Source organism: Durio zibethinus, chromosome 11 (assembly GCF_047325235.1).
Source record: "Durio zibethinus cultivar Kanyao isolate XHJ-2024 chromosome 11, ASM4732523v1, whole genome shotgun sequence".
In the NCBI taxonomy this organism is placed as follows: Eukaryota; Viridiplantae; Streptophyta; class Magnoliopsida; order Malvales; family Malvaceae; genus Durio; species Durio zibethinus.
This window is the reverse complement of record NC_143172.1, coordinates 25,693,568-25,710,194: the sequence shown is the minus strand read 5'-3', so window position 1 is coordinate 25,710,194 and position 16,627 is coordinate 25,693,568. Positions and strand designations below refer to the sequence as shown.

General features: G+C 34.2%; 3 protein-coding genes across 5 annotated transcripts; 2 read left to right on the top strand and 1 right to left on the bottom strand.

Annotated features, from left to right (window-relative positions):
• The first annotated feature begins 2,573 nt into the window (after nucleotides 1-2,573).
• LOC149516225 (uncharacterized) lies at nucleotides 2,574-6,698 on the top strand. The gene is made up of 9 exons (XM_089768825.1): nucleotides 2,574-3,065; nucleotides 3,170-3,846; nucleotides 4,007-4,212; nucleotides 4,350-4,430; nucleotides 4,539-4,625; nucleotides 4,713-4,845; nucleotides 4,938-5,009; nucleotides 5,173-5,325; nucleotides 6,269-6,698. Exons 1-9 carry the CDS (start codon nucleotides 2,668-2,670, stop codon nucleotides 6,373-6,375), a joined length of 1,914 nt encoding a protein of 637 aa, XP_089624951.1. The 5' UTR covers nucleotides 2,574-2,667; the 3' UTR covers nucleotides 6,376-6,698.
• A 1,391-nt stretch (nucleotides 6,699-8,089) lies between these two features.
• LOC149516224 (uncharacterized) lies at nucleotides 8,090-9,989 on the bottom strand. Its single transcript, XM_089768824.1, has one exon. The coding sequence runs from the start codon at nucleotides 9,563-9,565 to the stop codon at nucleotides 8,633-8,635; it is 933 nt and encodes a 310-aa protein (XP_089624950.1). The 5' UTR covers nucleotides 9,566-9,989; the 3' UTR covers nucleotides 8,090-8,632.
• A 1,632-nt stretch (nucleotides 9,990-11,621) lies between these two features.
• LOC111289245 (uncharacterized) lies at nucleotides 11,622-15,586 on the top strand. 3 transcript variants are annotated; one of them, XR_016346575.1, is made up of 6 exons: nucleotides 11,674-11,987; nucleotides 12,226-12,450; nucleotides 12,542-12,628; nucleotides 12,723-12,856; nucleotides 14,709-14,983; nucleotides 15,269-15,586. XR_016346575.1 is itself a non-coding variant. In XM_022880112.2 (5 exons), the coding sequence occupies exons 1-5, from the start codon at nucleotides 11,805-11,807 to the stop codon at nucleotides 14,806-14,808; spliced, it is 726 nt and encodes a 241-aa protein (XP_022735847.2). In that variant the 5' UTR covers nucleotides 11,622-11,804; the 3' UTR covers nucleotides 14,809-15,123. The 3 variants fall into 3 exon arrangements, 2 of the variants coding, with proteins under 2 accessions (XP_022735847.2, XP_022735846.2); XM_022880112.2 differs by lacking the exon at nucleotides 15,269-15,586 and having other exon boundaries at nucleotides 11,622-11,987; nucleotides 12,229-12,450; nucleotides 14,709-15,123; XM_022880111.2 differs by lacking the exon at nucleotides 15,269-15,586 and having other exon boundaries at nucleotides 14,709-15,123.
• Nucleotides 15,587-16,627: the final 1,041 nt, after the last annotated feature.

Genomic DNA, 16,627 nt, shown 5'->3' with positions numbered 1-16,627 from the left:
AATAAATGCGTCATGTATTTGAAAATTTTAATTTTAACATATTTAATTATTCATGTCATATATATATATATATAAATAAAATGTAAATATAACACGAATACATAAATTATTATATCTAATTAATAAAATTTATTACATTTTCTAATTTTTTTATACAAATTGGTATACATAATAAGTTGGAAGCCATAATAACTTGTTGCATTTTCTATTCTTGTTGTGATATATATATATATATTGATACAAATATTTTGAAAGTCATTGTTATTTTTTTTTCTTATCTTTTACTAAAACAAATTATGCTTCCCTTTTTCTTTAACTTTTTTTTTTCAATTTAGAGTATGATTTTATTAAATTGATGAAGTACACATGACTAATGCATGATAAAAAAAATAAAGGGCATTTTCAGGCAGCAGTTGAGTCTCACTCTCACATGATGCTATGTCATCCTTTTAACAGATTTGCTGGCGCTGTATTAACTGCTGGATTTATTTTTTATTTTTTTTAGTGCAAGAAGGAATCTTTTGGGGAAGATGTAAATTTTATAAACTATAGGACTTGAATGTCAGTAGAGTAAAAATTGAAGGAGTTGGATGTAATTTGCCCTATAATTTTTAATTTTTTTCGTTTTGGCTCCTAATGTCTGGGAAAAGTGAAAAAGAAGAAGAAAATTAGGGCTTAAAACACCTTTTCCAAGTAAGCAAAAGCCAAATTGCAACAATTACATGATCAAATTTTATATTGAAGGTATATAATAGTGTATATAATACTGTACGATTTCTTTTCCGATAAAAGTATTGGCACGTCCTTTAAGCCTGTTTTTGTTAATAGTTCCGTACGCTGCACGTAAAAAAGTCATATCTGAATTAATTTATTAGAATTGAAAATTTAATCAATTTAGAATATTTGTTACGGATCGATACTCAATTTTTAAGTTCGTATAATTTTAATATTTGAATATACATTTATTCAATATTTTAGATTAATTTAATGATCATAATTTATATTTTTGTGAGATATTATTTTTTGACTCACATGATGTAAATTTTTATATCTCATGATCAATTTTAATACACAGTTCATGTGAGATTTTTAGCTTCACTCCAAGATTGTAATATATTTTCTCACTCCAACGATAACCCAATGTCTTTGATGGTATATCGTTAATACATTCAGAGCTAATTTTAATATTACTTATCACTATACTATTTATCACCGATCAAAACTCAACTTTTAAAATCGCGTGACTCCAATACCTGAACATACACTCAAATATTTTAAATCAACTTAATGGTCACGATTCACATTTTTATTAAATATTATTCGTTTTGATTTTTTTTATCTCATAATTTTATCTTATAAAATATATTTTATAAAAAAATATATATAAATTTTTATATTTCATTATCAACTCTAATTCATAATTAATATAAAATTTTTAATTTTACTTCAAGATCGTAACACTTGCATGTGCTTGGATTCTATTCGTATATTTGAAATTTGTATTTCCCATTTTCCCCTCAACAAAAAAAATAAGGGATAAAATAAAATGATTCTAAAGAGAAAATTGGACCGAATCAAGTCCTGTTGACTTTTGAAATCCCTTGTTGAAGGCTCGGTGGGGCTCGTCCCAAGAGCTAGTAATTATGGGAAGTTTGTCAGTAAAAATGGTGTAAGTGCTAAATAAATGTCTAGATTCGAATATTTATAATATTTTGTTGATAAACACTTTGTAAATTTGAAATTTTTTTTAAAATTTATAAATTATTTTATAAATTGACGATTTATTTTGACCATGGACCTTAAAGGTGATAAAAATTCCTAAATTTTTTTTGAAAAAAAAAAGTATAAGAAGTTTCGATTGTACCAACAAAAATTGGCGTTGGAAGGCTTAAAGTTCCAAGACCCATGGCTACAAATTGTGCCCTCAGTTTATGGGACAGCCCAACCTACATTAGAGAACAATGGGTCTGGGAACTTTGAGCCTTCAAAACCCAATATTTGTTCAGCCAATTGTTAAAAACTTTCTACAATTATTAACTCTTGGGGCTGAGAAGAAAACGAAGTGTGAAGCACAATATGCCAATGTTGAGATGTTACATTGGACCATTGGCAGTGTCCCGAAGTCAAATTTTGAGTCCCAAAGTAAACATTGAATAAGAGAAGCTATGTTTCCAAAGTAAATTATAGGCATAAATACAAAAAAAAAAAAAAAAATCCCCCAAAGCAAACATTGAATGAGAGAAGCTATGTTTCCAAAGTAAATTATGAGCATATATAAAAAACAAAAAAAAATCCCCCCTCGAAACCACAGGGAAAACGGCGTCAGGCTCTTAGTCCATATCTAGCATTAGTTTGTGCTTTGGACAAAGGGGGGAAACGCTAAGAATCGAATGGCTTGCCATCGCTGTCAACCTCGATACACACAGATAGCACAAAAGAAAAGACAAACCCTGACCCACAAACACAACAATTAAAAAGACATCAACCGAAATGCCGGCCTACATTACTTCATCGTCTGTTTCACTCTTTCGCTCCCACCCTCCCTCCCTGCCTCGTGCGTTATGATATTACCAACGTTTTTCAACATAATTTACATTATACTCTCTTGTTCTCTTCATTCATTTTTGTCCAATCCCGTCTTCTTTCTCTCACTCTGGCATTGCTTCCATGGATAGGAGACTCAGCAGGGAGGCCTCGCTGCAGAAGCAAGCATTGGAGAATCGACGCAGAGCACAAGCCGAAGAACATGTCCCCGACCTCACTGATTTCATCAACGACATGTTCTTTGGGACTGTGAACAATGAGAAGAAACCTTGTTATAATTTAACTGGTACTGCCAAGTTAATGGATGAAGATGAAGATTTTGATTCTAGCACGAGGAGTGATAGCAGTAAGTTAACTCAGGAATGGCTAGAAGAAGCTAGGCGCATGGTGGCCTCATCTCCTTCTCGGGGTGACTCTCCTTCTCGCCTTGTTGGTTCCCCTAGGTTTGCTGCACAGCCTGGGAGGCTTTCGCCGTCATCATCAGTTGAACGCAGAGACCCTCTCTCGAGGTCTGCTAGAAGGTATTTGATCACAACTCCTTAGCATCTAACATTCATTCGTTTCATCAAATTATATGATTGTTTCTTATATCCAGTAATATGAATTTATGAGTATGTCTCAACAGGCACAGGCCGGTGGAAGGATTCAGTGGAGAAATTCTATCAAAATCAGCAAAATACAGCCTCAACAATTCAGAAACTGTAGACACACTTAACTCTTCTCCTACTGATAAATCCCCTGCCGAGGCAGTACATAAATGGTTCTCCAACATCCTCAAACCGACCAATCACACACCACTATCTCGTGTACCATCCTCCCCGATCCATGATCAAACTGCAGCTGCCACTTTGCCACCTAGGCAATCAACCTTCCGCAAATCACGCTTCCAAGCAGACCCAACTGCACCTCACGCACAAGGAATCCCAGTGCCCTCCCGCCGAACTCTCAAAACTCAAGCTCCATTGCAAGACAACCAGATTCTTTCTCCACCAAAAAAGCTCATTGAGTCGGCTCACAGGAGATCAATATCGTCTTCCACCTGTTCTTTTCCAGAGAATAAGCCTCTTTCACCTCCAAGGAACTTGGTGGAGTCTGCTCAAAGGAGGTCTATATCTAGGTCTACATGTTCCTTAGAGAAAATTGCACCACGGAGCAACGCAAATAGTTGGTCCAAGGAAGAGGATGGAACTCGAGAAATTAGTCTTAATGAATTTCTAAAGGAGCAGAGAACGAAGATTGAGATGATTTTGAATGGAGGGGTTGAATCCAAGGCCAAGATTGTCCTCTCTGGACCTTCTAACAGTTAAGTATTAGTGTCATGTTTTAATTATGGGGTTTGTGAATTCATCTAAGAATGCTGATCATATAAAGGAGGAAATTACGTTCTATGAAATGAAATCTTAACAGAATCAATTTAATTGTAGATTATTCAATTCTGAAATGTGAGGTTTTTGGGTTATAGGTACAAGTTCCATGGTGGCAGCGATATGCTATGCATGGCTACGAGAGAACAGGGATAGGAAGAGTAATGGAGAAGGTAATGAAGATGGGTGTATTGTTGTGCCAGTGATGAATATTAAAAGGGAAAGAATGTGGAAACAAAGGCAGGCGGCTTGGCTCTTTCACCATGTTGGCCTTGATGCTACCTCACTGCTCTTTGCCGATGAGGTACTCTAGACTTTTATGTCTGAATGATATATAGTTCTCATGTGAAACCAAATGACCAAATAAAAGCTGAAGGAGTACGATGTACTTGCTCATTGTGTTACTCAGAGTGCTTGTTTTCTGCTAATTTTTGGAATCAGGTGGATCTGGAGAGTCTGATGATGGCTGGTCAGCTAAGCATCCTTGTAGTTGGGCAAGATATTCTCAGAACTAATGAAGAGGTTAGTACAAGTTAGTTATGGATAGTTAGGAGCCTTATTTCTACGGAATTACATTGATACAGAGATAACTTAGTCCTATTATTAAAATATGCCTTTGGTTTTGTATAGGTTGGATCTCAGTGTACAATTCTGACTGATAACTATTGTGAAGATGCATATGACCTACTAGAGACCCCAGTGCTGAAAAAGCTTTTGGTAAATTACATTCACTTATTCTCCGGAACAAATTTGTTAAACTGGCACATCTGGTCTGGGATTTTAAACTGGTTTCCGATGTTACAGCTTGCTGGCATTCTTTTAGACACACAAAATCTGAATGCGTATGCTAAACTGTCCATGGCTAGAGATGCAGAGGCAGTTCAGCTGCTGCTGGTCGGATCAGCCCCGAATTACAGAAATGCTCTCTTTGATCAGTGTAAAAATTTTCATTACTCTAAAACACCAGTGATAGTTTTTTCATTCATATAACATGAGATTAACTATCCAATTTCTGGGCTCTTTTGTTAGTGGTACAAGATCAAAGGGATAATTCCTTCTTTGAAGCATTGCGAAGCAACTATGGGAAGCCTCCTAATGATGGTAAGCAATCTATATTTGGTCGAGTCACCTTTAACTTATGGAAATTACATTATATGTGTACATTATATGTGCTTTTGTACTAACCCCTTTAGTTTTCAAAGATTCCACGTTGTTTTACATTTGAAGTCCTCACAGACCATTCTTCTAAATTTCTGGTTTGTAGGTGGTTATGATAATGGAGTGCAGAAGGAGCACATGATCTCGGAGAGGAAATCAACCTCTATTTCTTGTCGTGAAGCTTCTATACAAACTACTGATAAGAATACTAATGATGCAAGGAGTGCCACCAAAATCAACAAGGCTCCAACAAACTCAGGTTATGCAATTTATTTCGTTGACATTGAATGCAACAAGAACATACTAATTTCACAATAATCAAAAGTTTGCATTGGGAAACTTGCAAGCTTGCAAGTGTTTTTTTTTTTTTTTGGATAATTGAACTTTTATTTCATAATCCAAAGAAACAGAACAAGTCTGTTACATTAACTAGGTTGGCTTGTACCCCAGTTTAGGCAAAGAGCACTGTTACTAGTGTTAGTCATTGCATCAGATATAGAACGAAATCTAGTCCCAATATCAGCAGCATCGTGTTGAGACACCAACTTTGGAGTCTTCCTTTACCATGTATGCTTTCTTTCATTCCTTTCCCTCCAAAAAAGTAGGCTGTCGAAGCCAAACGAATCAGAGTGCTATGAAAGATTGTTAATGCCCACTTCTTATTGCCCACTTCAATTGCTATACTCACATAAGAAGTGAGAAGAACCTTCTCCCAAACTTGTTTGGATACCTACTCTCCTCCTCCTCGTTGCACAATAAGCAAGGTGTTGTTGGCAATGTAACACCCCAACATTTCATCCTGGAATAGGTACCGAACCTATCCAGAATTGCCAACTGTACTACCGACTGTTGGGGCGAGCATCATTGTTTTTGCAGTGTCTATCAGCTTCAAAATCTTCCTCCAGCTCCATCTGCATATCCTTGGTGCTCTTGTTTGCCAGAAGTTACTTTGTCTCAAAGGTTAAGCTTTAATCCAAGCAACCCATATAGAGCCCGAGTTACAAAATAGTATCCAGATATGTTTCAAAATGCATGCCACATTCCAAACTTTCGAGTTTTTCAGCCCTAAACCTCCTTCGTGCTTTGGATGAATAAAGAAAATCCTAACTCACCTTTTAAATAACATGTTTATCTATTTGTATGTTTGTCTTGATTTATGTCCTTCAAAAGCTGAAGCAATTAACACCATTTCCATCTTGCAGCAAAACCTAATCCATTACCAGTGATAGCTCCTCCAGCTGCACCTGAAGTCTCTCGTGGAAAGAATAAGTTCTTCCTGGCAAAATGGTTTGGTTTTGGATCAAAATGAATTGAAAATGAAAATGTCTTCATCTATGTGCATGTCTATTGGAAATTTGGTGCAGTATACCTAAAATTCCAATGATCCAACAACAAAGCTGCAGTCAACACTATTTTTCTTGTGTGCATTCCTGAAATTATAGACATATTATTCTTCTTAGGTATTCTTTAGCTGGCTGCAAGACATTTACGAGTGGATGAGTAACAGAAATTAAGGTTGTACCAAGAAAACTATTGAAGCAGTCAAGGTTGCTAATCAATAATTAGCATGCATATTTAATAAATGTATTATTTTTCTATTAGACAATAATATCAAATGCCATTGGTAACATTTATTCTACTTGTAGCCATCGTTGTTGTTGTTGATGTTGACATATGACAATCGTGTTCTTGTCAAACAAAGAAAAAATCGATCACTTCCCTTGCCTGTCTATAAGAATCAATAATTGTTTCTTCTAGATTTTGTTAATGGATTGCCTTCTCTTGCCTGCTTATCAAATGCCAAGCTTTTCTCCAGCATCTACACCTTCTTAATCCAGTAAACACTGGATTAGTTATATAATTTACATATTGGTTATGCTGAAGATATAGTTTTTTATCAGTATTGCTACTCTGTCACCATGGATTTGAACTGAAATCACAAGTTCAGACACTCCATGAAACAAGGTTTCTGTGTTGTCATTGCATTAGATATTGTGGATACTTTGAACCTGAGGTTTAGTCTAGTCGGTTTACGTAATCACCCTTAAGAGGGGCATCTAGTAGGTCTGAAATTCAAACACCAACACTGGCAATCTTTCCTCTATCTCAAGATGACGACCCTTTGTACCCAAAAAAATATTATGGATACTTTAGGAGAGTTCTTATTGCTGTTCAAGCCCCAAAACAAAGTAAAATAAAGTGTTCTGCTTAATAATTTGTAGATAGATTATTCCAAGCTTGTAAAGGGTAATGATTGCTCAATTGACTAAAATTTCTTCATTATTGTCCCACTTCCACCTTTTTGCAACCACTTCCTTGTAGTTGCATGAGTTTTTCGTTTACGACTTATCTTTCAATCATTTCTGAATATGACTAGAATCTTGTGTATTTTTAACCAACTTCCTTTCTAACTGTGCCATTTTTTTGTTTTTTTTGAGGGTTGAATTTCCTCCTTGTTTTGCTATTCAAAACATTTCTATTTCAAACTTATGTTAAATGTCTGTCATATATTTGGTTTAGAAGAACCAAAAAAAAAAAAAAAGAAAAAAGATTCTGCATAGAACTCATGACATATCTAGTACTACTATTATTTAAATTAATTTTTAAGATGGATGGATAATATCTTTTTGCCATTCATTCATCTTAGATTTTAAAAATAATGCAACATCTTCTCTGCTCTGCAAAATCCACCATCAGAATGATGGGGAAATCTGCACAACCAAAACAATGTTCCTATGGTTAGAGTACAAAAACCTTAAATTTTATGGCAATTCCTTCATTTCTTTTTTTTTTTTGCCTTTAATGAAATTTGCTTGATTTGATGATAAAATCTTCACATACCCTTTTCAGATTGTGAACTGATTAAACGGGCATGAGTTTCCATAACTCTAGATATCTTGAAGCAAGCATTGAGCTAAGTTAATCCATTGATATTGGAGCAATTCAAGTCATAGAGAATAAAGAATAAAAAGGTAAATCAAAGTAAGTTAACTGAATAGAGAACTATGTATCCATGTGCTGTGCACAAACATAGAAAAGCCTTGCAATTGGTGATTTTATTATCATCAACAACAGCCCCATCCAGCATGAGCAATGTTCTGCGAGATACAGACATTCACTTGCCCATGAAAAATACTTGTCTACTTTTTTCTTGAATTTACATATAAAATTTTGAAATGGTACATAATATTGAAAGGCGCTTGCTCAGTTATCTAGATCAGATCAAGAAAGATAAAAAGAGGATTTCTTAAAACAGCTGGAGATGGCAGATGCCTCTAGATGTGGGAATTATTAGGCATGTATGTGATACAATCTGCCTTGGCTAGTTCTGGCCACTTGTGTTCAATCCCAGCTGTAACTAACTCCCAACCTCTCTTTGGGTCCCCACACACCTTCTTCTCTGCCCAATCATCTATCCCTCTCCCCCCTTGACCCAATCTGCATCCTCACCACTCCATGCTGGCCCATAACATGAAGATTGAAGCCCCATTTCGCTTCACAACCTTAATCTTCTGGCATTGATGATGATCTAACCTTTGGGGTTGATTAATATATATATTTTGCTCTCATTCAACCTTCCAGGCATACAGAAACAAGCAAAATTCCGATGACCCACCTGGATTAAGCCCTTCTAATGAGCCACTGCTCCCTGTCTGAGATGACAATGGTGTGGATGGCGAGGATGATGATAAAGTAGGCTTGAATATAAACAAGGCATGCCTTAAACCAGGACTAAAAAGCCAATCATGAACATCCCAGTAAACTTCTACTCTTGTTTTGTTGACATGAATGGATTCATTGCCTCTGAATTTCCATTGAAGATGCTTGACATGAAGGACCAAATGCCCATCAATTCTTACCTCCATTTCAGGCTCAACCCCACCTAAAGAGTTGACGTTACTCATGTTGCCACTAGTTGTACTTCTATTCTTGCACTCAATTGAGATCTCATGAAACCTGCCTTTGTCATGAAATTTAACTCTTGTACAGAACTTATTTTTGCCAAATATGTGCTCTTTTCTTGAAACCAAAATGGGATCAATAAGAGCAGGCCTGCATCCAGTTTTCCTGTATGCATCTTTCTTTAGATCCCCAAGGAGTAGCACAACCTCTTCATCACAAACAACAGCAACATAGTACTCGGAACCAGGCTCTGTTTCACCATTGAATTTAGCTGCCTTCAAGTCCCAGAAGATATCAACAGCTTTACCATCCACTATAAAGCGCTTGGAGCCTTGTTTCCTCCAAAAATACCAAGGTTTCAGCACAACTTTACAGGTATATTGACTCTCTCCCTCGGGACCTTCAACTGATACTGAGAGGCCATGAAGTAACAGATTCTTGCACCAAGTAACAGTGATCAAACGGCACTGATCAGCTATCTTTGTAAGGAAAACAGACATAAAAACACTTTTGCCAGACCTGGTTACCGCTGCTGGATCGTCACTTGGCTTCTCACCTGATGAAAAACAAGCAGGAATCCCAATAGGGTCTTGCATGGTTCTTTACAAATTTGATCAAGCTGAATGAACAAAGCTAGTTATTGTGGGCAGCGCCCAAATTAAAGCAAGAAAAAGTAGCCAACAAAATGAGGAAGAATGAGTTGGAGAAAACAGAAATGAGAGAAAGTGAACAATAATAACAGAAGGAGAGAGTTAGAGAGAGAGACCTTGGTCACAAGATGTATGAGTCATACAGAAGCTGCCAGAAGTGTTCTTGGCAGCATTAATGGATATTAAAAAAATAATTCCAAACTGGCAAATAGATAGCAGTGAGTGAGAGTGAGTGAAGAACAAACTTTTTTTATATTGCACATTATACTGCCCAACTTTCTCTTTCCTGGATCATTATTTTTTTTTATGTTTTGTTTTGTTTCCTTTGTTTTTACTACTTTATTCTGTTTCTTAGTTTTTCCTCTTGCCAGGACAACTTCATTGAATCCGAGGTGGGTTTTTGCTTCTGCTTTACTTAAAATACTAACGCCCATGCATGGTTAAAAATGGAGAACCCCATTTTTTCACCAGATTTGGACTCTAGATTTCTACGTTCCCAGATAGAGTTCTCAAGGCCATTGACAGCACATGAAGTTGGTCAAAATTAAAATAATTTCAAAGATGAAGAAAAAAAGTTGGTTTTCCAAGATGGGTCTTTCATGATCTTTCGATCATTTGTTTAAAAAAAAAAGTTTTCAACACATTACAATTTGTAATCGATGGGATTGTTCAGCTTTTAACTTTTCTTCAAAAGTGTACAGGAGAGGAATCTTGGAAGTGGTATGGTTTGCTCAAAAACCTGACGAATCTACACTGTTAAAGTTTGCAGAGCAGATCTGGTCCAAACTCTAGTGTTCTGCAATTTGGTTTCAGGCAACAATCAAGTTTTCACGGTTCTTCTACCTACATCTCGCAATTCTAAATACTTTTAAGATGTTGACACAATACCAAAATAATAAATAAATAAATAAATAATAATATAATTTAAAATTTTAACAAAATTATACTTCGGATTTGGAATAAAAAAAAATTGTGTATGACATATTTAAACAAATTATGAAACGACAATTTCATAGTCAAGAAATAAATAAACACGAATTTTCATGTATACTTTTAGCTATAAGTTATTTCTGCATTTTTATGAGAAGAGAAAGAAGAGATGTCTTCCGTGCATTTAAGTTGAGATTTCTAAATCCCATCATATGAGACTTAAAATGCAATAGTTGGAGTGGTTTTTTCACAACTAAAACTTCAGAGTTTACATTTCACTTGTTCATATTTAGCTTAAAGAAAAAGGTATGACTTTAAGAGCCGAAGAAATTAAGAAAATACCTATAAACTTAGGTTACATGTAAAGATGTCAATCTTACTCATATTCAATAAAAATTTTGATTTTTTATTCAAATGGAGATGTGAATGGATATTATATTATGAGTACAGAAATAAAAATATATATAATTTTAAATTTTTATTGGATATAAGGATAAAGAGGAGTAATATAGTTTATGTCCCTTATTCGTACCTTATATATTTATATATATTTAGTAAATAATTTTTTTATTAAATAATATAAATTATTATTTTAGATTAATTAGAATTAATATATTTTATTAAAAATATATATTTATAAAAAAATTATCTAAATATATAAATTAAAAATTAAAAAAATAAATTTTTATTTTTATTTTTAAAAAAATTACAGATATAAAAATTATTCATATCCATTAAATATCTTTTGAATAAGGATTGAGATAAATTTAAAATATTTATTGGTTATGATTACGAAGATTAATATAATAAAAAAATATGAAAATAAGAATGAGAAATGCACTATCCAAGCCATTGACATCCCTAATTACATATCCATAATTTATAATTTGACTAAAATATAAAAAACCTTAAATTATTTCTTGTTTTAAAAAATAATTTATTATGTTTTTATAATATTCAAATAAATCCTTATCTTTTAATTTATATCTAAATGGGCTGGCCTGGTCTGTCATTACAGTGAAACTTCTTGGATAAACAGCAGGTCCAAGCCATCAAATCCAAAACCCAAAGGGGGCATTCTTGTAATAACACAGTCTACGATCATTAAACCCCAGTTCGCTGAGGGAAGGAGGGTTTCGCGCACCGGCGGCTTATTGATTTGCAGAAAGTCCTTTTCGTCCATCACTTTCTCGCGTTTTCTCAGCAACCAAACGGGGTGTAGGAGCTGACCCTGATTTTTTTTAAGACCCAGATAATGCAGTCGTTTGTTGGTGGGAGTATCCGATTGGCTCAAAGACAAGGTTTTTACAGCTGGAGCTGTGCTCATTTCAAAGCCACAACCAGAGCTTATCTGGCCACTAATAGTATCAGCAACATAATTCATGGATCCAACAATTCAATCAATTCTTCCAAGAATCACCTCCTGCAATTTTTAGGAGTATGGGTTTTTTCTTCTTTGCTTTAATTTTATGGGTTTTGTTTTTAAGTATTATTTAATTTGTTTTACATAAGTGATTTTCTTGCCTCAAAATTTTGCCTTTTTTTGGGTTTTAATTAAGTGTAAGTTGACTGATAAATTGCTGCTAAGTGAAAATTTTCAAGTCATGTTGCTTCTCGTGGTTTTGTGAGTCAAATTTTGAGGTGGGTTTGTTTGTAAAGCTTGTAACTTTTTTTAGCAGACAAGATTTGGAACCCAAAGTAAAGAATCGATGTTTCCTGGTAGCTGTGGCGGATGTTCGATTCCGAGTTTGTCTCCATTGGCTGCAATGATGTCTACTTCTTCTAGCAGGTGTATGACAACAGATGCGTCATCTACTCTGGATTCTTCTGAATCTGTCACTGATGTGCCTTCTCGAATTAAATTTAAGAGGCTTGATAAGACTGCCAGGCATATAATGCAGGAAAGTGTCTTTCTTCCTTGTCACTACCTCAATGGTTAATGGCATTTTTTTCTTGTTCTCGTTTTGAATCGTATGGATTATGTACTTGCAGATTCTGGATAAGGAAGCAGTGGAGGAAGTGAAGGGGCAGAGGGAGATACCCGACATAAAGCCTGGCTACATTGTGCAACTCAAAGTGGTATGACATTTTCTACAGAGGTGTTAGTACTACGTGTGATTGTTACTTGGTTTTGAGCAGATTGGATTAATTAGTGTACTGTTGGTGAGAGCAGGAAGTACCTGAAAACAAGCGACGTATTTCAACCATAAAAGGCATTGTTATAGCTAGGCGTAATGCTGGCCTAAATACTACATTCCGAATAAGGAGAATGGTTGCCGGAGTTGGGGTTGAATCTCTCTTTCCACTGTAAGTAACATTCAAGATTATATTCCTCCGAACTCAATTCGTTCCTCAAAAGCATGTTATTTAAGATTTGATGTATCAACCTGTAAAGAAAGCGTGTTGCTATTTTGTTGGATGACCTGAAGGCAAGGTGCAGTAATGTTGCATCATTGGTCTCCTAATAATATTGATTTTGATTATATGTTGAAATACATATCATTAGAAATTTGGTCGCGTATTGAGACACAGAAATTACTAGAATATGTATTTAGTGAATTAGGTTTTATGCTCTTACAAACAAACAAAAGATTCCACAAGACTTTTAACATTTCTTTAGGACTAATGAGATTGGACTTTAGTATATATGTTATTAAGGATATGAAAAAAGAATGTCTGTCACATAACTCCCTGTAAAAGTGTTTGCTTCATTGCGTTTCCCTGGGCAACCCTCTTGTATAATTTGGCTGCTATCAAAGGTGTATTACAAAGTGTTAATACTGAAGGATTTCTCGTAGTTCATGCTGATATTCAATTTGTTCAAGTTTCATTTACGCGTTTTAAGCACAAGTGTCTCTTAAGAGATTCTGTCCTAAATATGGACATGCGCTAAGCATCCAGAAACCAGCAGCCCTTATCACTAATTTAATTTTAAGTGCATCCTTTAATCCTTCAATTCAGAGATAATAAGCCAGTGAGTTTGCATTAGCTTCAGATTTATGGAATTTCATTATTTCATAGTCAAGGGTCAACAAAGATAGAAACTGCCATTTCTTCCATGGAGTTGTGTGATTCTTAGGCCTGTACGGGAGCTTCTGGTTGAAGATAACATTGGAATGACCTAGAAGAACAGTCCATTAGAGCGTCTTTGAATGAAAGGAAATATCAATGTGAGGAAGAGGGGGAGAATAAGGGTATTCTTATTGATAGGGACGAAGGCTTCTGGCATGAAAACGTGTCCTCTTCATGTGTTAATACTGGGATAGTACTATCTGAGTTGTCACTGATTGTTGTTTAGTTCCTATGTTATAGGTGCATGACAAGAATGATATCTTTTAAATAAAATTCACATCAAGAATTACCCTTTGGGTGGGAGTTGAACTTGGCTGTGCATCATCATGTCATCTCATGTCCTTTGCCCGCCATCCTGTATCTACTATTCATTTTAGGCCCTTATTTTTCTGTGTCAATCAAGTTTTGCCATCCGTTTTAACTCCCTAACCACATTCCATACAGGCTCAAGCATGAAAATGTTAAAGGTGATTCATTGATTGTAGTTTTTACGTATATACATACTATTTGACTCGCTCCAATCATCGTGACATCCTTGTTATGATGGATGGGAACTGTGGACCAGTGCCTAGCTTGCCAAATTGATTAATTGAGCTCTGCTGTGGATCTGTTTACAAGGGGTTGGTTTCTCGTTCTACTAGTATTTTTGTTCCTAGAACTACAACTATTTTAATGTATTCATGACACAGTAGATGTCAACATTGCTTAATGAAATTGTCGGTTGGTCTTTGTTGACTCTTCTTTTTCTAATTCACATTCATTTAATGACTAAAGTTTAACTTTCAAAGGCTTTATTCAACTAATTTAAGTTCAGCTATGAGAATCATGTCTGGTTTATGGCCAAAAAATGACCAAAATCTCTCTTTAGCTTTCCTCTTTTTTGTTGTGGCAATTTCAATTGTAATCTTGTCATTCTTCTTACTAGTGTGCTTGTTGTCACAATTGATAACCAATAATTTTAGATTATCTTTGTGATTTCTGACAAGATCCTAAATCCTACTACCTTGTTAGTGTTGTCATGTCTGTTCAATTTGCTTATGCTTATCTTTTACATAGTGGCCAAATAAGAATGGGTGATGGATGACAGGTATTCCCCTAACATAAAGGAGATAAAGGTGCTGGACAAGAAGAAAGTGAGAAGAGCCAAGCTTTACTATCTCAGGAACAAGATGAATGCTCTTAGATAATCTTAAATAGGAAAAGCATGCTTTAAGGCCCGTAAGAAATCAAACATGGTTTCATTGTGAAAAAGGGTGGGTAAAATCGTTTTGGCAGAGAAATTCCTTTAATTATCTTGTTTTCTCTTATTTGCTTCCATCCTTGTTTTGGAGGAAAACATAGCAAGCTCATCTGCTGAAGCAGGTAAAAGTATACATTTATGCTTACAACTATGCACTCTTGTTGGATTGTTTGTATTGTTTTTCCTAAATTTTGCTTTTTATTCTTTTGATGGTAAGGGTGTTAAAAATAATAATATGAGCATTAATATGGCTGTTGCTTGATGAGTTGTTTTTTCTACATAGAGCATGCATCTAAGATAACATGTGATTCTGCTTCGAATAAGACATTATTACATTCCATGTTTTCTCATGTGCCCGTCTACTTCCTAGTGGTTGGATCAATTTGCAACCTCCGTGGTTCTTGTAGGGTCATGCCTTTATGATGATAAAGGAGGATAGATGGAGTTTGACTCATGATGGTAAAGCATTGTTAGAATTAGCATTGCTTATCAAAGTTCTGACTGGTGCCATTTATATTTCGGATCAAAGCAAAATTTGCCATTGTATTATGGTTCAATATTAAATTTCATTATTATATTTAATTAAATTGACTTTTTGTATTTTTTTAGATAAAAAGTAATGAACTTGATGAGAATTTACTACAAGCATTATGGAAAATTTTTTTATGGAATGTTTTTATGGAAAGAATACATAGACAGGATAAGAAAGAATTAGATCATTGTAATTATCTCCATGGTCAACCCTTTTTTTTTTCTCCCTTAATATTAGTTATATATTTTGCACGTTTTTTATGGTTGGTTGAATGGCTGGAAGCTTACCCACTTTCTCATGATTGTATCCCCATTTTCCTATAAACAACTCTCAAATTACTTATATTTATTTTTCTACTAGGTTTTGTTCCATGTATGGTGAATTGCCAAATTCAATATCCATAATTACGTATTTCCCTTTTTTTTTACATACCAAAATAACCCTTATACTTTTATAAATTTCTCGAATAAGTTACTATCTTTTCATGGAATTCAATTGAACCCTTGTCATATAATTTTTGTTTAAAAAAACTTTTTATTTTTGCATTAAAATCCTTTAAATTATATATTTAATTAAAGGAAAATAGGGCATAGTAGCTCTAGCATTCCATTTGATAAAAAATAAAAAGAAAATTATTTGTGCATGCTATACTATATAATGTAACTTGAACTATGGGCAACCTTAAAACTTATATTATGGGATTTATCAGTTCTTTACTCCAAAATATTTTCCGTATCATTCACTCCATTAGTTGCTTTTCAATGCTTATTACATTAAAATAAAATAAGATAAAAGCTCCAATTGAGTTCAATTTGACAATGACCATGTTTCTCAATTCTCATGTCTTAAGTTTTGTTCCTACAATTTTTTGAAATATTATATATTAATGTATAAAAAACATTTATGATATAATTTAAAACTACATTAATTTAAAAAAAAAGATAATTTAATAAAAAAAAGTGGGTGTTTTTAAAGAAAAATAGATATATATTTTAAAATATATTATAAAAATTAAAAGACACATAAGCCCTTATCTTCTATTCAATAAAAAATTTTAATATTAGTAAAATATAAATGATAAACAATTAATAAAAATGTAATATAATTTTTTATAATATGACAAAAGAAAAATCTCATTAACTTAATTTATTCATCAGACAAATTTAACAACGTATTTTCATTAATTCATACCAATTTATTGCATTTAAAATTTTACTTTCAACAAAAATATCAT